Source organism: Astyanax mexicanus, chromosome 21 (assembly GCF_023375975.1).
Source record: "Astyanax mexicanus isolate ESR-SI-001 chromosome 21, AstMex3_surface, whole genome shotgun sequence".
In the NCBI taxonomy this organism is placed as follows: Eukaryota; Metazoa; Chordata; class Actinopteri; order Characiformes; family Acestrorhamphidae; genus Astyanax; species Astyanax mexicanus.
Window position 1 is genome coordinate 21,042,301 of NC_064428.1, and position 26,881 is coordinate 21,069,181.

The following is a 26,881-nucleotide window of genomic DNA, read 5'->3' on the forward strand; positions in this document are numbered from 1 at the left end:
TCAACTTTCAAGCTGTAATAAGAACATTTTGGACATTTTCTCCTGCTGTTAAACATGGTGGCGGGTGGTTTTAGACCCTTAAGACAACATAAGTGTTAAAATAGATGTGTGTAAATAGTCTCCAGAATTTGGTAAAAATGAAATTAACTTTGGTTTAGACTTTGCTTCGGACTCAAATTTTAAGCTGTAATAATAACTTTCAGGGCGTTTTCTCCAGCTGTTAAACATGGTGGCAGGTGGTTTTAGACCCTTCAATAAATCTGAACTTCTTGCTTGTAATTACTGATGAGGCCTTTGATACATGTATGTATTCTGAAGATTTTCTTACACATGGTGTTGATGAAGGCAGTGTAGAGCTCCTTGGTGAGGAGCGGGTCAGGCATGTCCCTCAGGAATTCCTTCAGCAACGCAGCCACGTCATGAACGCTGTGCTCCTCATCCAGCTGCACGTCCACACCCCTGTCAAACTCCTCACGCAGCTGCGGATACGAGGCGCTCGTATTAATACAATTACGCTCAGATGGAAACATCTAAACACTGAACATGACTTCAAGCATGTAGCCTCCACATGTTCAAAACCACAAATAAATACACATCAGTACCACCACAGACGAGGCAGAATACATTTTCACATGCTTGCACACACACACTGTACACACACACACACACACTGTACACACCCTGTACACACACGCACACTGTACACACATTCAGTAATGACTTTCCCCTCCATGTGTTTTTCCTCACATGTGGTTATTTTCACTCTCTCTCTCTTTGTGTGTTTCTCCGCCTTTAAATTGCAGTGTTTCTTAACCACGCCCATTCTGCTCTTACATTACTTACTTACTAAAAGGATTTCCAAGCCAAACAAAGCTTAAATATCAATATAAAAATGAAAAGAAACACAAAATATGACAAAGAAGGAAAGCAGCTTCAACTAGATGGTGACTGCACGTCTGAAATGCGTGGAATTCCCCTTTAAGAGTTGAAGAGCTCACTAGACTCTGAGAATTCACGCTTTGGTAATCTAAGAATGTGTGTGGTTTCGCTACATCTACTGGAGTCCTGGACAGAACACACCTTGAAAAAGGGTTAAGAAGCAGAACAGTCTCTAGAGTCTCTATAGCATGGGTCGGCAATTAAGTTTCCTAGCCATTACGTGGGGGTCTGTTTTGAAAAAAATAAGTGTAATGAGATGGAGTGCTACAGACTTGTAGCTCTCCAGCCCAGAGGGTTGTTGAACCCAATTGCAGAACAGTTGAATTTAAAGCAGGTAAACCCAAAAAGAAAGGAAAAAATCAACAAAATAAACACACCACTCCTTACGCTCCTCGAACCTGTGTCATCAGGGTCGCGGTCCAATACATTACCGCTGCCCCGGTAATTGAATTGGGACACGGCGGGGAAAAAACAACCTTATAAAGAAAACGTCCGGAAACTAAAGCCACGCCGAGTGCAAGAGAGAGACAGGGGAGTAACTTAAACAAAAGCTCACCAGAGAAGCCCGTTGCTGACCCCTGCTCTATAGTTTACTTCTTAATAAACTGGTAAGAACGCTCTTTCTGGTCATATCAGAGTGACTTAATCATACAAAAGTGTCAAAATGTTCTAGAATTGTCTTTCTACACAATTTATTCAGCTCTCTCCTAACACAACACTTTTTGGCATAACTCCATAAGAGCCCAAATTGGAGAAACTGCCTTCAAATGTGATGGTGTCCAAGAAATGGTTGAAAAATAGCAATCAGAAGGAACTGTTGGATTGCGATGCTATTCGGAAGAAAGATAAAAGTTAAAAGTATAGACTGTTATGGACATCTCTTGGTCATATTTACTGAGCTACATGTACAGAGGTCATGCGGAAGGCATGAAATTCTCTGTAAAATCTGTGAAATATTATATTCCAGCAGCAGGGATGCCAGACAATAACCGATAAAATTCTCACATCATTAGAGAGTTCTTTGCCATGAGACGCCATGTTAAATAACTAGTGGCCAGAATGAGAGAATTGTACTCTAAACACCAAATTTAACAGCCCTGCTCCCCATTTACACATGCTCTTTTTGATCATATCAGAGTGATCTAATCAAGCAAAAAGGCTCAAAATGTACTAGAACTGTCTCTCCAAACAATGTTTTCAGATCTCTCCTAACACAAAACTTTTTGGCACAGCTCCATAGTTGTTTTCCACTCTTTCATTTAGATTACTTAAGGTATGCTTTATATTACACTTATTCGTCAAAGAAATGGTTGAAAATAGCACTCAGAAGGAAGTGTCAGATTGCGATGCTATTCAGAAGCAAGATAATATTGTTATGATCATTAAAAAGTGTTATTTTGCCTCGGCCATCTTTGTGGAGAGCAATAGTTCTATTCCTCTTATGCTCTTCTTGATCATATTAGTGCGACTTTATCAAACAAAAAGGGTCAAAACGTGCTAGAACTGGGGAATGGTTGCAAAAATAGTTGCACCCAGGTAGTAGAAGGTAGTTGGGGAACAGAAATTGTGTGCAATGCATTTAATTTTCCACTTGTTAAACACACACATATGGACGCGCTGCATGCGCTGGACTTTTTATACATGTTCACATACAGTGGAAAAATTTACTGTATTGAGAAACACACTGATGAGAGGTGATCTTTGACCAGTACTTTTACGTTGAGATGTCTGATAAATGAGGCGCAATGTAGATATATGTGCTGGGATGATTCCTTTTTTTAATATTGTCAGTATTTCATAAATATTTTAAAGTGATAGCAATGTAACTGCTTTATATTTAAATTCAATATATTTACTCTACTTAATTAATGGAATTGTGACAAATGCAAATTAATGAAAAATGTAAGCATATGTTTTTGAAGTGTTTTAAAAAATTAACATTTTGTTTGTGCAAAAACATCCTTTTTACTGAAATTAATGGTTTAATCTATTGTTTTTTTTACTTTCAGCACTGCTCAAATACCAGCAGTAAATGCAATAAAAAAATGTTCTCCTGTTTTAACATCTTTATTATGAGTGACACCGCAAGAGAAACTGATGCAACATGTTGAGTAAAGGAAAACAGCTCTCTCAGTGTGCGCTGTGACGCAAGCGTGTATCGTATTTTGCTTTAATAGTAACGTTTGTTTCTTGTTCTTGTGGCAGATCTCTGTAAAAACAGCACATACTGTGCGGCAATCTTTTCAGAGGCGTCGCTCCCACCTCTAGACCTCATCCAACAGGTTCTCCTCACAGCGCTGCTCCTCCTCCTCCTCCTCCTGCAATCTGATTCTGATGCACAGTGGGCAGGACCGGCTGATACTTATTTACTTATGACAGAATAAAAACCCACTGTTTGCACCTGGTGTTTTTCCACAGAACCGATTGTGCACCAAGCTGAGGATGAACGTGCTCGTCCCAAGCAAAAAGGGGCACGTTTGCTCGGGCCAGTGTGAACTTCTTGTTGACATAAACGGTGCCATTCACTGACGAGACAAGCTGGCAGCGCTGTGAATGAAAGATAAAATCGCCCATTGTTGTGTTGCGGAATTGCGAAATGAGAGAGCTGGGAGGAAAGCCGTCATCGGGTCGTGCTTTCTCTCAAAAAATAGATGCCGTGCCCTTTTTCACCTCTCTCGTTCACGCAATCGCTCTCTCACATGAATTCCTTTGTTTTCAGTCAAAGCAGCTGCGTGATTTCTGCACTTTTCTACATGTTTACATGCAATGAAAAAAATTGACTGTATTAAGAGAGTCTTCTTTTGTGTGGTTGCTCCCTGAAAACTATAGTTTTAACACACATTTACAGCCAAAATTACATAAAACTGTATTTTTCACACTACAAAATGCATTTAAAATACATTAATTTTGTGTGCCTTATAATCTGGTGCACCTTATCTATGAATTCTACCAGTAAGTTTGTTAGGAGCAGTAAAGCCACTCCACTAAAGTACAGCATTATACAGGAGTTTCACTGTACCAAGTTTCTCCAGCACCAAGGCTGGAGCATTATTAGCATTAGCCACTAATTACAGCGCTAGGTCTTTCGCCGTTCAGATTTGAGTATATTGGACTGTAGTCTGCATGTTTACCTACGTAGCAGGAATCGCTAGCTGATAGCGCCCTGGCTTACCGGAACACTCAGGGTTCTCAGTGTAGAGTTAAGCGCTGCTAATTGGGGCTAGCGCTGCTGCTAACTGTCCTAAAATAATGGAAAGCTTACTGTAAGTAAACAGAATTTTTTATTTATTTATTATTATTATTATTATTTACTCAGGATTTCAGGAGTGAAATCTGTGTAGATTAGCATCCAGTGCTTGTTTAAAAGACTAAAAGAAAATGCTTTTTTTTAACAATTAAAGTTTTGTTTACTTAGGCGCCCTGAATTAGAAGAGAAACATGGCGACACCCTTATTTCTTAATATTGTTACTTAAAATATGCCTTATAATTCAGTGCACCTTATAGTGCAAAAAATACACTAATTACAAAATACTTATAATAACTTATACAGGGTTCATACACTTTTTAACCAATCATTTTCCATAGTTTTTTATGACTTTTCCATGCCTTCATGGCAAATTGTCACGACCATACAATTTTTTAAACATCAGTGCAAACATGGACAATACAACCAGAAATCAACTAAAACTATTATCAAAATTGATTATAGTAGGCCTTAAATGATTCTGACACACAATCTTTAATAATAAAATGTGTGTCAGATTCTAAGAGCTCCATTGTGTAGGGCTAAATTACTGAATTCATTTTGTGCTGACGTATTTGTTACCTCAAAATAAATTTTCTTCATTGATGAATGAAAACATGGTTTGTAGACCAAATTTCCATGACTTTTCCAAAACTTTCTGGGTATTTTTATTTTCCAAAACTTATCCAGTCCTGGAAATTGCTATTTTCAAATTCCATGACTTTTGCAGGTTTTTCATGACCCTGCTTATAATATTTATGGGCAGCATGATGGCTTAGTGGTTAGTACGGTTGCCTCCCAGCACTGGGGTCTTGGGTTCCTATCTGGGTAGAGTTTACATGTTCTCTTATGCAAATCATCTCTCACTACAACTGCTGGCTCTGACTGAAACCTGGATTAAACCTGAAAACACTGCTACTCCGGCGGCACTTTCCAATAATTATTCCTTCACCCATACTTCTCGTCTCTCAGGACGAGGAGGTGGAACTGGCCTATTGCTCTCGAATGGCTTAAAATACACTCCACTATTACCTGCAAACTCATACAACTCATTCGAGTATCATGCCACACTGGTTAATACTCCATCAAAACTTACTGTCGTTGTCATCTACCGTCCTCCTGGACAAATGGGCGAGTTCACACATGAACTTGACATGCTACTGTCTTCTATCCCCGAGCAAGATTGCCCCATGCTCATTCTAGGGGATATGAACATCCATTATGACAGTACCAGCTTCACAGACTTCTCATCCCTCATGCAGTCTTTCGATCTGGAGCAGGTCCCCAGCCCGCAACACATAAAGCTGGCAAACATCTAGACCTGATCTTCACTCGTAACTGTGACACCGACTCTTTAACTGTCACTCCTCTACACCTCTCAGACCACTTCTTCATGCAACTCAACGTTCGCATTTCGAAAAAACCCACAGCTACTCCTACTATGGTCTCGTTCCGCCGAAATCTTCGAGATCTCCCAGCAGACCAGTACTCCTCGCTGGTGACTGACAATATGCCTCCATTAGGCTCATTTTCATCACTCAATGTTAATGATGCCACTGATACTCTTTGCTCCACATTAAGCTCCTGTTTGGACGACCTCTGTCCTCAAACATCTCGAGCCATTAAACCAAGCAAACCGCAGCCATGGCTCAAAAATGACACGCTCAGGGAACTACGCTCCAAACTCAGAGCTGCTGAAAGAAAATGGCAAAAAAAGCAAAACCAGACAGACCTAAAAAACTACCAACTGCTCCTGGCTTCTTTTTCAGCCAGCCTCACTGCTGCTAAAGCTGAATTCTATCACAAAAAAATCAGCTCCCTCACAGACTCCCGGAAACTATTTGCTACATTCAAAACACTACTCAACCCTCCACCTCCTCCTCAGGCTACCTGCCTTACGGCTGAAGCTCTTGCCTCATTCGTTACTGGGAAAGTGGCAGCTATCAGCAGCCAGTTTACTGATGCGACATGTAGCAGTCCTACATCATGCTCTGCTGCCCGGTATCCCTCTACCGAAGGCGTCGCTTTCTCCTTGTTCGCTCCTCTCACTGAGAACGAGACACTGGCTCTCCTAACGCGTAGCCATCCTACTACGTGTCCACTTGACCCGATTCCTTCAGACCTTCTGCAAACCATTGCACCTGCAATCATTCCGGCTATTACTCACACGATCAATGCCTCTTTAACATCTGGTGTGTTCCCGACTGCTTTTAAACAAGCACAGGTCACACCACTGCTTAAAAAGCCTTCTCTCAACCCCGCCCAGGTTGATAACTACAGACCGGTCTCACTACTGCCTTTTCTTTCTAAAACATTAGAAAGAGCAGCTCTCAATCAAGTCTCTGGCTTCCTCACCCAAAATGACCTCCTGGACCAGAACCAATCTGGTTTCAAGAAAGGGCACTCTACTGAGACGGCTCTGTTGTCTGTGACAGAAGCGTTAAAAACTGCTAGAGCTGCAGGACAGTCCTCAGTGCTCATTCTGCTGGACCTCTCGGCTGCTTTCGACACAGTCAACCATGACTTCCTCCTAACTATACTCTCGAACATGGGGATCTCAGACAATGCGCTGTCATGGTTTAGATCGCACCTCACTGGGCGCTCGTTCAGGGTGTCATGGCAAGGACGGCTGTCCCCAGCCCACTCGTTATCCACTGGGGTTCCCCAGGGTTCGGTACTGGGACCTCTTCTCTTCTCAATATACACCACCTCTCTAGGTCGGGTTATCCGCTCACATGGTTTTTCCTACCACTGCTTTGCTGACGACACTCAGCTATACCTGTCGTTCTCACCCGATGATCACTCAATCTCTGCACGAATATCACAGTGTCTCTCAGACATATCCGCATGGATGAAGGAACATCACCTCCAACTAAACCTCTCAAAGACTGGTCATACCAGCAAAACCTTCTATTCAACACAACTTTGCCATAACCATCGACTCTCTCTCTCTCTCTCTCACCGACAAAGGTTGCTAGGAACCTGGGTGTCATGGCCGCTGCGCTCCTCCAATGAACGTCGCCTCGCTTTGCCAAACACTCACACAAAGCAATCCAGACTGTTCTCATACAGAGTTCCCCAATGGTGGAACAAACTACCTTCCACTACCAGATCAGGAGAATCTCTCGCTATCTTTAAGAAACTCCCGAAGACAGAGCTCTTCAAAGAGCACATACTCTCCTAACACCTCTAACAAACTAACTAATTCTAACCTCATCTCCTTCTTCCTCTTCTCTACTCCTCTATCCCATTATTTCCCTCTGACCTCCTTAAGGCCCTATCTATAGATGTTTTTATTTTTAACTTCTATTATTTTTGTACTTAACCTCTTCTATTATTTGCACTTCAATATTGTAAGTCGCTTTGGACAAAAGCGTCTGCCAAATGTAATGTAATGTAATGTAATGGTTTCCTTCCACAGTTCAAAAACATGGAAATGAAGTAAAATTGGATACTCTAAATTGCCCAGAAAAATGTAAAATGTTTCCGGTTGAGAGTACGCTGTGCGCTATTGGCTGCCTCTTCTAATCAGTCTGTGGATGTGTGTGTGCTGAGTATGAATGGTTGTGTGTAAAATTGTGTACATTTTAAAGTGTCCTTGGGTTTCTAGAAACGCACTATTCATTTACACAGTCAAATCCTAATTTCACAGCCTATTACCAGCATCTACACACTGACTATCCGCTACTCCAATGCTATCTAGTGGGCAGAGTTTAAACACAGCACAAAATGAACCACTGTCTGACACCAATCTTTACATACTTTAAACTAATAATTAAAACTCTATACCGTGTTTTGGAAAATCCATACATTTCATACTATTGCACAAAAAAATACTGCGATACCTCGATATATCAATATTTTGGAACACCCTTAGAGCACAGCAAGGCAGGAGTCCCGAAGCCAATCAGGTCAAAGCACTTGAGAGAAGATCTAAAAAATTGTAGGCCTGTAAAAAGTGGAGTAGCAGAGTAATTGCTCTGAAGAGAAGAGCACTCCAGAAGACAAGATGTCGTTTGAAGTCCACTACTTCAAATGATGTCACGCTAATCCTGATTATCATTAAGGACCCCCGGCGTGAATTTGCATAGAACCCCCGACAGCCCCTTTCTCAAAGCTTTTATTTACCACTTCAATGAGATACGTGGATGCACTGGAATATAAATGAATGTGATACACTGTATGTGTGTTTGGTGTGTGTGTGTATGTGTATGTGTGTGTGATGGAACACAGATGACACTTGTGTGTTGTGTGATGTAAAGTATCTTTTGGTGTAGAGTAGGAAGTGTGTTCACACACCTACCTGCCTCACTCTTTTCTTCGAGCTGCCCACCCTGAAGATGCCTACTGTCTGCAGACCTGTGCAGAAGAAATCGTAAGAGTTGAAGCATCTGAATCTGATTAAGATCACACTCCAGGGTTCCCGAGGGTCCTTAAAAAGTCTTAAAATATCTTACATTAAAATCAGGGTAATTAAGGTCTTAAATTGTCTTAAATTTGCTTAAATTTGCTTACATTTTCAGATGCGTTTAATGACAGCGGTAAAAACACACACGCTTACTTTAGCGGTAAGCTATCTAACATTAGCGATGAGAGATCAAAGATAAGCAGCGATCCAGCTAATATTACCAGGGAGCTAGCTAACTTTAGCGGAGAGCTAGATAACATTAGAGACAAGTTAGCTAACATTACCAGGGAGAGAACTAAGGTTAGCAGGGAGCTAGTTTACATTAGCAGAGAGCTAGCTAACATTAGCGGGGAGAGAACTAAGGTAAGTGGAGAGCTAGCTAACATTAGCAGAGAGCTAGCTAACATTAGCGGGGAGAGAACTAAGCTAAGTGGAAAGCTAGCTAACATTAGAGATAAGTTAGCTAACATTTCCAGGGAGAGAACTAAGGTTAGCAGGGAGCTAGTTTACATTAGCAGAGAGCTAGCTAACATTAGCAGGGAGAGAACTAAGGTAAGTGGAGAGCTAGCTAACATTAGCAGGGAGAGAACTAAGGTAAGTGGAGAGCTAGCTAACATTAGCGGGGAGAGAACTAAGGTAAGTGGAGAGATAGCTAACATTAGAGACAAGCTAGCTAACATTAGCAGGGAGAGAACTAAGGTTAGTGGAGAGCTAGCTAACATTAGAAGCGAGCAAGCTAACATACTGGGTAGAGAACTAACGTTAGTGGCGAGCTAGCAAATATTACCGGGGAGAGAACTAAGGTAAGCAGAGAGCTAGGTAACATTAGCGGCGAGTTAAATAGGATACCATTACCGGGGAGAGAACTAAGTTTAATGGAGAGCTAGCTTACATTAGTGGCGAGCTAGCTAACATTACCGAGGAGAGAACTAAAGTAAGCAGAGAGCTAGCTACATTTTTGGGTCTTAAATTATATTTATTGAGGTCTTAAAAAGCATTCAATTTGACTTTTAATATAGTGCAAGGACCCTGCACTTATTACTTTTCCTGTGTTTTATAGTAAGTTATCGTTTTCTCTTCATGCAGAACGGCAGGATTTCTACCACACATACCGTACTTCTCTAGGTGCTGGCAGCAGCTGTCCACCACGCGAGGAACCTGCCTGTAGATGGGGTTCAGACTCAGCCTCTTGTCCCGGTGCTTCTCCTTCTTGCTGGGAGTCTCGGCCGGCAGGGACAGCTGCAGCGCCTCCAGCAGACGAGACTGATTATCGTCCAGGTCGGTGATGGAGTCCACCGACATGCCCCCCTGCCCAAACCAGAACAAGGACAAGTGGGAATCTTCTATGACTATTACATTGTTTTTGTATTAAACTTTCAATCTTAAAGCAGCAGTATTTGAGAATTGGTATTTCTTGCTCCCGCTACAGTAGAAAAATGCAATCTGAGGTTTGATCCACTTTTAAAGGACATGCTTTACACGAGCATTTCTGGACAAGCTGAGAGATACAGAAGCATCACTGAAAGTTGAGGAAGGATGTGGACTGAAACTGGAGTGTGCTGTTTTTTTACACTTTAAGGCGCACTTAAAATCAGTCAATTTCCCCAAAAATAGTCAGTGCACTTTATAATCCGGTGAGACTTATATATGAATTTTATCATTCAGGTTGTAAGAAGCAGTAAAGACACTCCGATGAAGTGCAGCGTTATACATAAATTTCTGTTTAGTTCTCCAGCAGTATTAGCATTAGCGCTAGCTCTTTCATCGTTCAGAAGTGAGTATTATGAGCCTGTGGCCTCCTGCTAACCCCGGCTAGCACTGCTGGAGCAGTAGCATTAGCTACTAACCGCGCTAAGTGCTAGCTCTTTCACCGTTCAGAATTGAGTATTATGAGCCTGTGGCCTCCTGCTAACCCCGGCTAGTACTGCTGGAGCAGCATTAGCGTCTAACCATGCTATTTATAGTGCGCCTTATAATTCAGTGCACCTTATAGTGTGAAAAGTATGGTAACATTACAGACCTTTACACTAATTTAGTAGCAAAAAAATAGATGCTCCTCTCCATATGGTAACTCATTTGAAGACTTAACGTGCTCTTGACAAGCACAAACAAAACTAAACCTCATAAATCACGTAAATATTTTGATTGAGGTTTTGCCACAGGTGTTGGCAAACATTGCAAGGACTGAATACATTTTGCAATCTGTTCCCCTATGCTACCTATTTGTTCGTGCTCGTCAGTCGACTTATCGTGACTTCCATTCAATATGGCGGCACCCGGAGAACTACTTGTAGGTGTGTATAAACACAGTGTGTTTTTAATGAACGACCTGTTCACTTTAAAAGTATAAGTGCCTTATTTTAAATATCAGGGCCCTTTAGAATTCTACTAATGAAGTGTGGAGTTAAGTTAATGGTGTAAAAATGGTGATTTTTTTTTTTGCATAGGCAACGCTATGCCCCTATCTCTAGCATTATAAGCCTGTTGGGAGCATTAGCTAAAAACTCAGCTCTTTGATAAAGTTTGTACTTCTTTATCATCTTTTCTAGAAGACCATTTTACACTCAACTTCTCCTTTAAATGGATCACATTTGTGGTTTCAGTGGATATAGTTTGGAATAGTTTACGCCGGTCTCTTACCCTCCTGCGTGCGCGGGGTGCTGCTTCAGGCGTGTTGGGTGAGGTGGACTCATTAGCTGTCTCTGAAGTGGAGCTGAGGGAGGAGTTGCTGCTGGAGAGCTCCTTGGTGGCTCGCTTGGTGGCAAACTGCAGGATGGAGGAGACCAGGTCACTGGAGTCTTTGTGCTCCTCCCGGGAGACGGGGTCCAGCCGCTGACCCTCCTGACGCTGCCTGTGTGTTCGGTCGTTGGCGATCACCTGCGACAGGGAGATGGCGAAGGCCTGTGGTGTGTTCTCTGAATAAATAAGATGAGAATAAGAGAAATTTCAGGTCAAAACTCGGAGATGCTTCGGAACACCAACCAGCAGCAACAGTGTAGGTAGGCATAATAATAATGTTAACACTATAAAATGATAATAATTTTAACACTATAAAATGCATTGTATTATAAGGCGCACTATTAATGAATGCCTATTCTATTCTGGTCTTTTTTCATACATAATGTGTAGTGGTGGTGGTGGTGGTGGGGGGTAGGTAACTAAGTTAAGTAAAGCTAAGCTAAGTAAAAAAAACTGTAAAAAAAAAAAAACGACTATATGATGTTAATCTACACAGATTTCTGTCCTGAAAACTGTTTATTTGGGTGAGTAAAGCGCTTCCGTTTATTTACAGTAAGCTTAGAGAACCAAATTTTTCCAGCACTAAGGCAGGAGAATTAGCATTAGCCGCTAACCGCTATTGGGTTGTCCCATGTAGCTTGTTTTAACACGGTAAACACGCAGGCCTCTGAACGGCAAAAAAGCTAGCGCGGTTAGCAGGTAATGCTAATGCTGCTCCAGCAGTGCTAGCCGGGGTTAGCAGCAGGCTACAGTCCAATATCTTCTCCTCTAAATGGCAAAAGAGCTAGCGTGGTTAGCAGGTAATGCTAATGCTGCTCCAGCAGTGCTAGCCAGGCTTTCCAGCTGGCTACTGTCTGATATACTCACCTCTGAATAGGGAAATAGCGGTTAGCGGCAAATGCTAATGCTAAACTGAAACTCCTATATAACACTGTAAGGAGTTGCTTCACTGCTCCTTTCAACCTGACTGGTAGAAAATTAAAGGATTTTAAATGCGCCTTATAGTGTGAAAAAATGGTACATTAATTAAAGCTCTCCGTTATCTCTCTGTACAGTTGTTTTTTTTGTTATGATATTTGATTGAGCTGTCAAGGTGGAGCCTCGGTTTCTCCCAAGGTTTCATTTTCTCAGTCTGATGGAGTTTTATCTTACCACTGTTGCTTTGTAACATTTGTTGTAAAAAGCGGTATATAAATAAAATATTCTTGAATTAAAGGTGTACTGTTGGTCACAGTGCATTGCTCTGTATGTGCTGTGCATATAGTGGTGTGTTTGTTTTCAGCAGTGCTAGTAAAAACAGTATAGCGTCAGCAGGGTTACATCAAAGGCCGCACGCCGTCCTCCGTCCGCTACCCTGACCAAGCAGTGTTTGAGACAGAGCAGACACTGTGAGAACGAGAGAAAGTGTATATGTGAGAATGCAGAGCACCCGCAACTCTCTAACACAAACCATTTCAGAAGGAGTTGTGGCTTTTGATTGCTCCCTTATACAGCCACGTGTAATTAAAGCAACATCTTGAGTGGGTCTAAAGATTGCTACAGTATGTCCTACAGCAGTTAAAGTAAACATATGTAAATGAAAGACATGCCAGGAGTAGATCTGCAGTGCTGAAGAGTGTAAAACCAAAGCTTTAGCAAAGGCTCAACTCAGCAAAGATAATACTGTGTATTCTGTATTTAACTTTGCCTGGGTGTAGATCCACCTTAAGATGAAGTCTAGAGCTGCTTGGCTCCATGTGATGCTAAACTGCTGGCGATGAGTTTTTATTAATAACCTCAACCAATCAAATCTCTACTTCTGGAGTGAACTTGCAGTCTGTATTGTTTTGTTTCCAAACTGAAAGCAGAAGCATTTCTGACTGGAAAAGGAAAACAATATTGTATTTAATGGTAACAGTGTGTTGGAAAGACCATCCATGCTAATGCTAATATATTCATTCAGATTTACATATACAGACAGTACTAGTCTAGCACCTCACCTGCAACATTACCTTACTAAATTCTTTCTTAATATTTTGTTTAATAATCTACTGTATTTATTGCACTATAAGGCAAATAAAATCCCTTAATTTTCTCAAAAATCTTTGGTACGTCTTATAATCTGGTGCACCTTATGTATGAATTTAACCAGTCAGGTTGTAAGGATTAGTAAATCCACTCCGCTGAAGTACAGTGTTATACAGGAGTTTCAGTTTAGTTCTCCAGCACCAAGGTTGGAGCAGTATTAGCATTAGCCGCTAACCATGCTAAGCACTAGCTCATTCTAGCTAATATTTCTCTGGCTTACTGGAAAACTCAAAGTTCCTCATGTAGCCCTGTCAGGCTGCATTTACTAGCGCTAACCGTGGCTAGCACTAGTGGTTAGCTGCTAATGCTAATGCTGCTGTAGAAATCTGGAAATCTGGAAATCTAAGCTTACTGTAAATTAACAGAAGCGCTTCAGTCACCCAAATAAACAATTTTCAGTCGAGAAAATGTGTAGATTAACATCCAGCACTTGTTTGACTTTAAAGAAAATGCTTTCTTTTTTAAGAATTACAGTTTTGTTTAATTAGCTTAGCTTTACTTAGCTTAGTACCCCCTCCAACCACCACCCAGTGGCAAGAACTGGTGAATTAGAAGGAAAACATGGCGAAAACCCTGCTCCTTACTAGTGTCGCATTATGCTCCTTATAATCTGGTGGGCCTTATAGTGAGAAAAATACGGTACTTTTCAACTTACACAAATTTTTCCTTGCAATTTTAGGGGTGCTGGGACTTGTTTTAAGGGGACATGAGCTCCCCTAAAAAAGGCTAGCAACAAGAGCACTAATTGTCCTTTTCACACTACCCTCAAAGGTGTCAAAGAGTTTGGCCTACAGCTGAAATCTGTTTACGTCTTCTCTCCTTGTAAACTCAATGGCAACCAGACACAACACTGCAGGCGAGCCGTGGGACACAGTGGCCTTCCTGCAGTTTTAGCTCTTTTCCCTCAAAACTGAGACGCCGTGCCAAATATGCCATCTGAGGCCAGCTAGCTCTCGGCCGCGTCCCCTTACAAGGAGAGCTTTATGCTTTTCTAAATATATCTCAGTAGTAAATGCATCTGTACCCCACCCCTTTTTTCAGTAGGCCAGTTACTACACCTGGGGGTTTGACACGGTGGATGAAGCTCTGCCTCGAGCTGGAGTGAAAAAAAAAGAACTGAATCACTGAAGAGAAAAACAAACTGATGTGGACAATTCTGTGGAAGACGTTTGTCACGGATTTCCCTGTCTGATAAAGACCAATCAGGATGAAAAAAAAGAACCAGTGGAGAACTTGCCACTTTACTAACCACTGGGTCCTGGAGAAGATACTTTAGCTAGACATTAAAGGAGAACTTTGGTGTGAAATTGAAACATGATAATTATGTTTTAATAATGACATTTGTCGAATAGTCCAAATCCATTCACCTCCAGCATTCTGAAATATTGTGCTTTTAGCCGATGCTCTTAACAGGCATACAATGCTAGTCATAGGGGCATAGCATTGAAAGTTTTAGCCATTTTTACATCATCAACAAACTCAACGTAGCTCCACACTTCACTGGTAGAATGGTAGAGTTCCCTGACATTAAAAACGAGGCACTGAGAACTTTGAAGTGCACATATTATTTATTAAAAACACTGTTTAAACACTGACGAGCACAGGCGAATAGGTAGAAAAAGGAGGGCAGATTGCCATGCGCATCCAGCGCTTGGAAATTGTAGGTCTATGCTTCTTCAGTGTTGCAATGTTAATTAACATCATTCTGAACAGATTTTGCTCATTTCAACAGCCCGGAAAAAAGCTGAGTTTTAACGCTCTTCTTACAAAATAAAAGATGTCTTGTTTAAATCAGGCTTGGGCTCACAAAAACAGCTAGGTAGAAGTCTTTAAAACAGAGGCCACAGTCTATAAAAGCTCCAGCAGCACTGTTGTCTCTGATCAGTATACACATATCTTTATGGTGACTCGTTTTAAACAATGTGTAGTGTGGTGGTGTGTGGTTTGGGACAGAACCCTGTTAAACTAAACATCAGACAGAAGGAGATAAAGCACAGAAGCGTATATAAGCGTATATCTAGCAGCAAAAAAACTTATAAACCAACCATCGTGTGACATAAATGAAATGACAAATATAAACACACTAAATGAGAACCAATGACTTCTGCCTTACCTTTGTCTTTGTTCTTCTCTTTGGCTAAGGAGTCCAGCTTCCTCCGCAGTGACTTCTTCCTCTTCTGGCCATCTGTGAACACATAAAGCATATCATCTACAGTTTAACAGTTGTTTAGATTGATAACGTTTTTTAAGTAAAATTACGGGTAATTTCTTATCTGACAAGGTGTTAGGATCGTAATTGTAACCCTGACCTCACTAATGAATGCTCTTGTTGCTGATTGCAATCAAATCCTCACTGCAATGCTCCAAAATCTAGTAGACAGAATTCACTGGGTTGTAAAGACAATGCACCCTATCTGACAGTCTATTTTCACAGCTTACACACGTGCCATTAAAATATCGTCGGAGTTTAGAAATATATCTACACTGATGGGTGTGGTGGTCTGGAAGTGAGGAATGTTCAGGTAATTATTATTGGTGTGTTTCTATCTTGGCAGCAGGAAATACACCACTGACTGATTAAAACCCTGACAACAGTCAACAGTTAGCCACACAATCCTATTTAAACATACTGCAGCATGCATGTCGTCGCTGATTTTTTATTTTACTACATAATTTGAACAGACAAACTGTCCCTTACACTGTGCCAACATTTCTTGATGAACAGACCAATAGAAACTCTTCAAAATGACCTGAAATAAACTCTTTTTTACATTGGCTTCCATTGAAAGTTTACAAGCTTTTTTATCTATCCTAAAAAGTTGCTGTTTTGAAGATAAGTGTTTTCCATTGGACAGCGATGATATTCATCTTTTACATCAACAATTAACAGAATAAGGAATAAAATAACATTACTGTTCCTTTAAATTAACTCCTGGTGCACCTTCACAGCGAGAACACACAGGTCAGTATCCTCTGCTGAGACGTGCAAAAGCAAAGCACTGTTAAGATACCAACGTGCCAAAGTCAGAGCTCACCTGGCTCATAAAGGGAATGACAACTGACACATTGATTGGTTTATTTCTCGTTGCGCCAAAAACACACACATGATTAATTAAGAGAATGAGTACACGCCTGTTGCACATTTTGAGCTGCAAAAGGCGCAAGTAAAACTTATTGGTGAATGTTAGAATCTTTGTGAAAGTTAGAATGTGAGTTAGAATTAGAATAATTTATTGTCCCGACGGACAGTTCTGGTGGAAACAGGAGAGTTGAGGTGCACATTGAATTCTGTCGTGATTTGGGCAGCCGTGGTTTTATGTTTTTTGGACACAATGTGGGTTAGCACCCGAACATCCCTTTCAGACAGCTTCCTCTTGCGTCCACAGTTAATCCTGCTGGAAAAATCAATAAAATAAGGCTGAAACCAGGTTTGTTCATACCCTCTTCTTCAACAGATGCCTTTGTAATGTGAGAATCATGTGGTTTTGCACTGTTTGGATAAATAAAATGCAAGGATGCCTCTGGAAGCGATTGTCTTGAAGACAGATGCTCTAAGATGCTCTAAGATGTCATCCCAGATGCTTATGGACATGGTTAACATAAGGCTTCTGTTTCGCACAGTAAAGTTTTAAAAGGCATTTGTGACAAAAGACCACACACTAGCTGTTCAACTAAACCCTAGGTATATTTTGAGGCTACTTGACGTGGAAAGTTGCTTATCTGATGTGCTTTATCTTAAAAGTGAACGGACCGGTGGCATCTGTCAACATCTGACCACTCATCCATTTCAAAACAAACGTCTACGTTTTCCCTCTGCTCAGGAATGCAGCCACAGAAAAAAAAAAAATCCTCACGTCCGCTCGGCCCAGTCCACAGTCCATAATATGACACTGGATGCAGGGCGAGAGAGCCTTGAGCAGCTTGAATACTTGGATGACGTCTTGGTTTCATCACAGTTGATCCACACCATTTCACCACATCTACACTACCAACAGCACCCACCACAGGCATCAATCATTAGAAGCATGGTGTAGGAATGGCTGTCAGTTCTGGCCTGAGATAATCCGAGCGGCTCCTGGAGAAACATCAGTGAAGCCAGCAATGCTGTAATGCTTCTGAATTATAATATCAGGATTTTGAGCTCATTGAGTTCACACTTCAGCTACTGTGGGGTGGTAATGGAAAGTTGATCATGGTAAAAAGTAGGAGTAAACACGAGGTAACCGCACGCATGGTCTCCATCCACATGGTTGGGCATGTGCTTGTAAACGTGGGCACGTGTCGAAAGCCGTGCACCTCAGTCCAGAACAGTTTTGCGCAAATATTTCCAGTTACAGCTGAATTCACACTTTTAATCCCAGAAAAATGCTCAAATATACCCTTTAAAGAGCCATTTACAGGGGTTGGACAGTGAAACTGAAACACCTGTCATTTTAGTGTTGGAGGTTTCATGGCTAAATTGTAGCAGCCTGGTGGCCAATCTTCATTAATTGCACATTGCACCAGTAAGAGCAGTAAGAGTGTGAAGGTTCAATTAGCAGAGTAAGAGCACAGCTTTGCTCAAAATATTGCAATGCACACAACATTATGGGTGACATACCAGAGTTCAAAAGAGGTCAAATTGTTGGTGCACGTCTTGCTGGCGCATCTGTGACCGAGACAGCAAGTCTTTGTGATGTATCAGGAGCCACAGTATCCAGGGTAATGTCAGCATACCACCAAGAAGGACCAACCACATCCAACAGGATTAACTGTGGACGCTGTAAGAGGAAGCTATCTGAAAGGGATGCTTGGGTGCAAACCTGGATTGTATTAAAAAAACATAAAACCACGGCTGATCAAATCAAGGCAGAATTCAATGTGCACCTCAACTCTCCTGTTTCCACCAGAACTGTCCGTCACCACAATAAATTATTGTGGTCTAAAACCAGGTGTTTCAGTTTCATTTTCCAACCCCTGTATATCGTCGTTTTGAACAACAATCTCATCCCGGATGCCTCTTATGTACATTACTAACATAAGGCTTCTGTTTTGCAGAGTAAGGTTTTAAGGTGCCATTTGTGAATTTATCTCTGTATTTTAGTGCTTGACACAGGTTTGCCTATGTAATGCATGGCCCATGTGGTTAATCTTAATGCAAATCCCTTTTATTCTTTCTTGGATTGATAGTTTTTAAGCATTTTAACAATTTTTAATGCATTTATTGCTCAGTTCTAGCCCTAATTTGTCATCTTCTTTGGAATGTCTTGTGTGAAATGCAGGAACAGCTGAAGTTTCCTGGGTTCATACTGTTGGCAATCCAATAAAAGTCAAAGGTAATGTAAGAAACACTGTATATTTATTTGCATTTATTTGATTCATGCTGTTTCAACTTTCTGATTTTGAGTGGTAAATATAAAATAAAATACTCCAATATATATATATATATATATATATATATATATATATATAAGTTTGTTTTTGAGAAAAATGTACTTCATATGTATTGTTCTTAGTTATGCTCTTACAATGGTGAATAACACTGTCCTCTTAAACTAAACAAATCACAAATAAAAAGACATAGGTACATGTTAGAATTTTTGTGAAAACCGCATTAGTGGGTTTTAAGAAGAGATTTGTTTGACATGTTTGACGTCAAAAGTGGATATATCCGAAACTCCAGACTAACTTTTTTCACAACCGTCCTAAAGCTTTCAGTCAGTTGTCTCAAAAAATATATATTTTTATATACTTATATCACTGTTCCTTTCATTTCTGTATTTTTTTCTGCCACAATGTTACCAGTGTCTTTTCTATTTTATTTTATTTTTTTGCCTGATGGCACATTTTAAAAGTGCTTTTCCTCTATTAGAAAGCAAGTGGTGCAGTTTTCTTGATTTCCAGTGCCACTTTTGAAGTTCCACAGTTGACTTACAACACCAACCACAATTATTTCCTTTTTCCTGACCAACTCCTCCTTTTGTGACATTACCAGCCAGCTGATTGGCTCAGTGTTAAAGGACCAAATACTATCCATATATAGAATCTAAGTACTAAGCATTATGAAAACTCACAGTCATATTTTAACCAGCATAAACTGCTTATAATCGGTTTCATTGCATGCAAAGATTTTAATCTCGTCCCGTGTGCGATGTCAGTCTGGAGCTCTGATATTATTTATCTAAAACTAAGCTTCTAAACATCTAAGCTTCGACTGCGTAAAACATATTGTGAAATATATTTAAAAAATGATCTATGAATGATCCGTGAGGGACAGTTTTGGTTTAGTTTCTTCAACCAAGACCACAGTTGAGACAAGTACAAACCCCTCGCAATACAGAGATACCTATGTTTTATCCATCATGTGAATATAAATGTGTGAGAAGAAAGGATAGACACGAGAGGGGGGAAAAAAGAGAAGAAAAAGAGAGAAAAAGAGGAAATTGTTGAGATTCTTCTCAGATGGGCTTTGCGTGGCTGAGCGGAAAACCCAGGAAGCCTCCGATCTTCTCCTCTCAGCCTAGCGCCACGTGAAATCGCTCAAAGTCAGTGTTTTCTTTTCTCTCCTCTGTCTTGTTGGATGGCTTTCGGGGCTTTGCCTGCGGCCAGCCTTCGCTCCACTTGAGATAAATAACAAAACCGAGCCACCCCGAACACCCACAGAAAAAAAGCCTTGCGGCGCTGAGAAATGACCCTAGCACATGGGCATCCTGGGCTCTGGAATTAATAGGAAATACAGAGCAGCGCTTTAAATCATTGTGAGGGGGAGAGATATAACCCGTGCTGAGGAATGCGGGCCGGAGGGCTAGTATACGAGCCGTTTTCGGTGCGTGACGGGAGGGCGGCTTTTTCTTGACGCCGTAACTGAAGCTTTCAGACAGGAAGCCCGTCACCTACACCATGTCTCCTGTCTCAATGTGCTCCGGTCTCAAGAGTCCATCCCCCGCCTGTGCTACATCCAGGCAGCTCTGCCGGTCCTGAGGGGCCTCAACGGCTTCAAACAACAGCAGCTATCTACCAGCTACTACAGTGAGACAGTGAGGTCCAGGGAGGTTGTGACGAGAAACCAAAATAACAGTTTGTTTTAAGTCCAACTGGAGGAGACACGTTAAGCTAGATTGAGTAAATCTTTTATAACGCCCCATTTTTTCTCTTCATTTTTGCTATTTAACCAAATTAACTGAAACATTTTATTGCGTTTTAATGTCTACTGCATTGGAAGCCTATGTTTAACATTTTTATCACATAAAATTAGTAAAAATGAGCTCTTGCTTTGCCATGCTCTAATGATTGAGTTGCTGTTTTGTTTCCGGGTGCTGTTGAAAGGGCTAAGCTTCTGTTTCATTGGCTTGTTCAAGGTCTATTCTGTCAGCCTCCACCTCTTTCTGAACTGCTGCTGATTGAGCATTGACGAATAGGTAGTATGCTCGAAGGAAGGTGCAGCGACTCGGTTCCGATACATCAGCTCACAGATGCCTTGTGTTGATCGGCATCATCCTTTGGAGTGAAGTTGGGTAGAAAGCGCCATCTCTCTCTGGCCCCCGGCAATCAGCAACCAGCAATCTCCCGATCATAAGCAAACAATTCTTTGCTAAACAGCTCACAGATGGTAAGTGGCATTGAAAATAAACTGAGCTTTTTGGGGATAGATAAAAAAAATGCCCGTGTCTGTAGTAAAGCAGTGCACTTTCTACTGCAGCATTTACACACTTACACACATCACATTCGCACTTTCATCATAATAACTAGAAAAAGACACAGAAACACAGAGAACTCTTAACTAATAAAACATTAAAATTTATTTTCTTTAGAGATATTACAGATAAAGTCAGAAAGTGGTGAGTTCTGTTTCCTACACCTTGAAAAGACTCTTGGATACTGGAGAAAACTGCTACAGGAAGAGTCACGTCTGGCTGACCCACATGGCAACGGCATCTTTTGCAAAATAAGTAAGCGTTAAAGTTTCCAGATTAACTGCATGCGTTAACGCATTAATGTTGATAGACCTAGTAAAAATATTTTTTCCTATACAGTATATCTTGTCTGATCTCCTACATTTCGGATAATATTCTTAGTCAGGTTTTTGGTGCTAATTCAAAACTATTCTGGTCATCTTTGTATCTGTCTCTTTTCTGTCATTAGTTTTTCTGTCTCAGTAAAAAAGTCACTGGTCTGAAGAAACTCAAAATTAGTAAATCCCCCCCATAAGCTGCAGAAACAAGAGCTCAGTGCATGTTTCTTTTTTTTTTTTGCTCCTGCTACACAGAAGTGTTTCGTGAGTGCTCCCAGTAAAAGGTTGAGCCGTGACAGGATGCAGGCCTCTGGCTGTTGGTCAGGCAGTGCAGACTGGCTTTGTTAACGTGAAGCAGATCAGAGAGACTCCAGACCTCACAGCTCTCTGAAGTTATGAGCTCTCTCTCTCTCTAGTGCTCTCACACTGGTGCTTATGTGAGGCCATTTGCTGGGGTTAAGTCGTTGCCTCTGCATGAAAAAACATAAACGTGAAGTATTCCTTTCCTGTGGAATGAAGGGGGTGAAAATCATCTTACAGAACACTTCCTCTTCCCATTTTCAGACACTTCCTAAAGGATTTTTTATGATGAAACCTCAAAGCTGTGTTTGGAGCTGGCCTGCTGTAGTGCATCGGACAATTACGCATCGCGCAGCGTCCGTGTGTCTTTGGTATCGTTAGGGTGCAAAAAATACGCCTTGCTCAGCTTGAAACGTGCAAAAGGCATGTACTAACTCTTTTAATTAATCATGGGTTTGTTTTGGGCATAATGTGAAATAAACCAAATCAGTGTGCCAGTCATCATTCCCCTTAAAAGAGTCAGATGCACTCTGACCTTGGCGCGTTGGTATCTTAACAGGGTGTCGTTTTTCTCATCTTAGCAGAGGATACTGACCTGTGAAGGTACGCCAGCAGCTCATTTAAGCAGTATAGTAATGTTTTTTTATTCGTTATTCTGTTTATTGTTCATATAAAAGCTGGATTCGCATTTTGCAGTCTCTATGTGTGTGTAAAACACGCCTTGGTGTACACAACGCTCATGACAGTCGTGCATGGCTAAGATCGGATTGGCCGGATGACTGATGACTGTTGTCAGGGTTTTAATGAATCAGTGGCGCACCTGTGTTTTCCGCCACCAAGACCATCAAGAAACACACCAGAAATTTACCTGAACACACCTCACTTCCAGACCACCACACCCATCTGTGTAGATATATTCTTAAACTTCAACGCCTTTTTTAACTGGGCAGGCACAAGCCATGAAAATAGTCTGTTAAAGGGGTGTAAAATAGCAAAGAGCATCTGCTGGTGTGTCACAACTGCTGGTCTGATGATCCCGAGAGGCATCACATACGAATGTCGGTCACGCCTAGTAGTCAGATGAGGGGTCAACTTGCATTTTTCACCAGGATAATTCTCTCCCACAAACGGTGCAAGGAATGTCCCCAACAGATTGCCACACTTGCTTACCAGATTTTCACCAATGGGATCAGCTGGGACATGAGCTGCAAGATCTACAGTCCCAGCTACAACATGTGTGGTCAAATGTGTCTCAAGGTGCCATGAGAAGCATAGTGCATTAAAGTCCCCAGTGCTCGGCTCACTCAACAACTCCGTATGGATGTGATGTAAAGGGGTTTGTGTCCCAAACACTTTTTCCATATACAGCGTGAAAAAGTATTTGCCCCCTACAGATTTATTTTGTATTTGCATTTTTGTCATACTTAGACTTTTCAGATTATCAAACAAACTTTAGTATCAGACAAAGATAACCTCAGTAAATATAAAAATAACTTTTTAAACTATAATTTTATTTATTAACAGTGTGAACAGTGTCAGACTTCCCAAGTCTCTCGGAAGTTGCGGGAATCTACCGCATATTAACAACAGCTACCTGATGCCCACAAGTCAGATAAAATCTTGCAGAATCTAGAACGGGTGTCCCAAGAGAGAACGTTTCCCCAGTCTCATGTGTGAAAGAAAGGAAAACTGAGAGAAATGCGCTTCCCTTGTGAGCATATTCAGGAAGCGCATGCAAAACAGAGAGGGTTCTGATTGGCAAAGAGGATTCTGTTCTCTGCAAAGAGTCAGTGAGTCAGCCAATCAGTTTTTAATGTGGGTGGGCAGTGTTTTTTTTCTCTCCTGGATGGGATGCGTTCACTGAGTGAGAGAAGGAGCATCATGGGTGCCATCAAAACTCATTTTACCTCAGACTACTCTAAAGTATATCCTTGTCTTGTAAAAGTAAAAAACAATGAAAGTCTTGCCCGCTGTACAGTTTGTAATAGTGATTTTAGCATATATATATATATATATATATATATATATATATATATATATATATATATATATATATATATATATATATATCAAGTCCAGGTCTGGGGGGGTAAATTCATTTTTGAAATTTGGAATGTCTATAGAGTATTCCAACTAGAATCCCAATCAGGACAGCAGCACTAAGCTTACAGCCTATGACCTCACCTTTGGGGATGGTGATCTGGCAACCCAGGTCATAGTCTTGGTGTAGCCGGTTGTAGGCCACTTCCTGCAGCCTCACTCTCTCCAGTTCTGACAGGCTCTGGATGGCTACTGGCTTGAGCCTCACGCTCCTCCCAGACAGGCTATTCCAGGTGAAGTCACCCTAAAAACACAGGAAAGGACAATCAACATCATATCGCACGCTTACAATCATCTAAATGAAGAGTTACTTTGTTCTTTTATACTTTATTTCCTTCTGCTTTAATGTAAACACAGATAGGCTATGCTAGGATAATCTATACTTTACATATACATACAAAGCCTATGTTTCAAAAAATCATAAACACACTGTTATTTACAGCCCTATTTCTCATGCTAAATACTCTGGTTTGAGTTTAAAGTATTAAATATAAGGTGAGACAGTATGTACAGTGGACAGTGTTTTCAGGCACATATAAGAACTTATGAGAAGTTTCTTCCAGGCGTCAGACTTCACACAAACAGCCTTAATGAAGTTTTCCAAAGCAAACCTCAGCACGTCACTCACACACACACACACACACACACACACACAAAGATCTGTCATAAATATATCTGAGCGGTTTTGGGTTCTGGGTTTTGGAGGTGGTGGTGCCTCGGTGCGGACTGGCCGCGAGCCCCAGGCATTTTTAGAAAGCGTGTGTGATTTACTTTAATCCTCTAATCTGCTCATGAGCGATTTTTACTTCCACTGCTTCGCTTCTTCCAGCTTCTTATCAGAGTTATTTTTTCCCCCTCTCTGTGGGAGGACGCTCAAACAGTTGACACGGCATTCCTGATAATAAATCCTAGTGCCAACCAACCCCCGATTTCCAAGGGTCCGAGCATATCTGCTGCTTTTAAAAATGCTATTAGCCAACAGATAAATAAGACCTTGGTGCATTTTAACTTGTACTTGTGCTGGATGCAAATAGCTTCAGTGGTTCTGCAGGGTAGAGCTTAGATTCTCTCCCTGAACCCGACCCGACCCGAGGCCGAACCCGAACTCTGCATCTGTTTTTTAATTATATTTGTATTTTATATAAAGCTCTGGTGTGATAATCATAATATAGCTAAGTAACCAATTATTATCGTTAACGAAAACAAACAAAATAACGAAAACTAAAAGTAAAAAAAAAACATTTTCGTTAACTGAAACTAATAAAAACGGTAATTAAAAGGAAAAAAAATTACTAACTGGAACTGTATTAAAACTAAAACTAAAACAAACTGAAATTACTGATAGAATATCCTTAGTTTTCGTGCTTAATTTATTAATTAATTAATTAAGCGCTATTTCCACTCGAGCAGTTTTACTGCGTGTGCCAATGTTGTGCCGATTCTGCATGGCTAGCCGGATTCTGCACAACAGCGGCAGCGCGCGGCTCGCGCTAGCCGCGAAATAACGACAGAAAACCCTGAGGAAGCTGCAAAATGAGATTAAACACCACACAGCTATAAATACCTGTAAGTAGCTCATACACCTGAACACCCCACTCGGAAGGAAGAACTGACATATCTCTTTTTCTCTCTCTATTTCTCTCTCTCTCTTACTCACTCATAGTTGATAATTTTGGTGAAAATTAGTGAAACTGGTAAAGTTTAATGAGTTTTTGAGTTTGTTTATGTGTTTCTCAGATTGAGCTTTCTGATATGATGTGTAAAAACTAATAAAAACTAGCAAACCCACTCTAAAAACTAATTAAAACTAACTGAATTGGTGGAGAAAAAGTGAAAACAAAATAAAATTTAACTATAATGAAAATTTCAAAACTTTTATAACCTTGTAAGTAACAAATTAGACTGTATAAAATAAATTTGCATCAGTATAATCATGCAGCTCTGGCGGCACGTGAGCTCCTCCACCAGGAGTTGGATTTTTTGGGCCCAATCTAAGCTCTACTGCAGGGTTTCTTCAGCTTCAATCAACAGTAGACCTCCCTTTGGAGATGTCAGCAGGACAACAGTCGCGAAAACTGTGTAATACATACATAAGGTCAGTCAATCTGTAAAGCTATTTGCTGCAAAGATAATCAGAAATGTTCTGATGAAACTGGCTCTCATCAGGACTGCCCCAGAAAAGTAAAAAAAAAAAGAGTTACCTATGTTGCAAAATATAAGTTAATCAAACTTAACAGCCCCACAGATAGGGGTGTGCCATATCATATCGTACGCTATAATATCGCCAATTTTTTTTATATCGTGAACGCTATTATATCCTGAAATATCGTGCCAAATCACCCAACCCTAATCATCACATCAGGGTACTATTTTTTTGCTCTTTTTAGAAATAAAAAAAAATGTTCTCATTTCCCATTATATATCTACTACACAGATTATATCTGTACAGCATCATTTTATTTACTTTAATCCTGGATATATGGAGATATTATTGATAGATAATAGATATAGACAGATCATTGTCTTCTGTTACAAATCTGATAAAATGCGTGTATGTTTTAATATCTCAGTTAGGGGTGTGCCAATTTATATCGTATGCAATAAGAACATTTCATTTTCATTTTGTTGGAGTAGCATATTCTTGACAGGCTCGCTGACTCGCTGATAGGCTCGCTGATAGGCTGTCGAAAACTGTGCACCTCAGTCTGGCAGAGATTTGCGCAAATATTTCCAGTTACAGCAGAAATCAGTCTCTTAATCCCCCAAATAATTGTCCTATTTACCTTGTAAATGACCATTTAAATTATTTAAATGCCCGATTATAGTTAATTTTCAGTTTTCCTTGGATCCGAGACAGAGCACGGATGGGGGTGGTGATGTCTCGGGTCCTGCATTGTTTAATATCACAATATATATAGTTGGAAAAAAAACAGTACAATGTCAATTTTTCCAATATCGTGCAGCCCTAGGTCAGATTAGAGTTACTAAGTAACACTTTACTGACATCACAGACGGTGTAGCCTTTCTTAAATTCCTGTTAGGTTTCTTTCAAATGAACTGTACGTGGATTATTGTGAATTATACATCCTATTG

The 26,881-nt window shown here is 40.7% G+C and overlaps 2 protein-coding genes across 4 annotated transcripts in view; both read right to left on the bottom strand.

Annotated features, from left to right (window-relative positions):
* LOC103031957 (ETS-related transcription factor Elf-1) overlaps positions 1-26,881 on the bottom strand; it is a 374,649-nt gene that overhangs the window by 294,448 nt on the left and 53,320 nt on the right. The gene's annotated exons all lie outside the window — the stretch shown is intronic.
* The window catches only part of LOC103024541 (rho GTPase-activating protein 6), a 163,014-nt gene that overhangs the window by 14,469 nt on the left and 121,664 nt on the right, over positions 1-26,881 (bottom strand). For all 3 annotated transcript variants that reach the window (XM_022674818.2, XM_022674817.2, XM_022674819.2), the window contains exons 2-7: positions 23,873-24,032; positions 15,512-15,583; positions 11,233-11,507; positions 9,705-9,900; positions 8,488-8,543; positions 329-479 (exon numbers count right to left, since the gene is read on the bottom strand). In XM_022674818.2, coding sequence (XP_022530539.2) covers positions 329-479; positions 8,488-8,543; positions 9,705-9,900; positions 11,233-11,507; positions 15,512-15,583; positions 23,873-24,032 — 910 coding nt within the window. The remainder of the gene's footprint in view (positions 1-328; positions 480-8,487; positions 8,544-9,704; positions 9,901-11,232; positions 11,508-15,511; positions 15,584-23,872; positions 24,033-26,881) is intronic.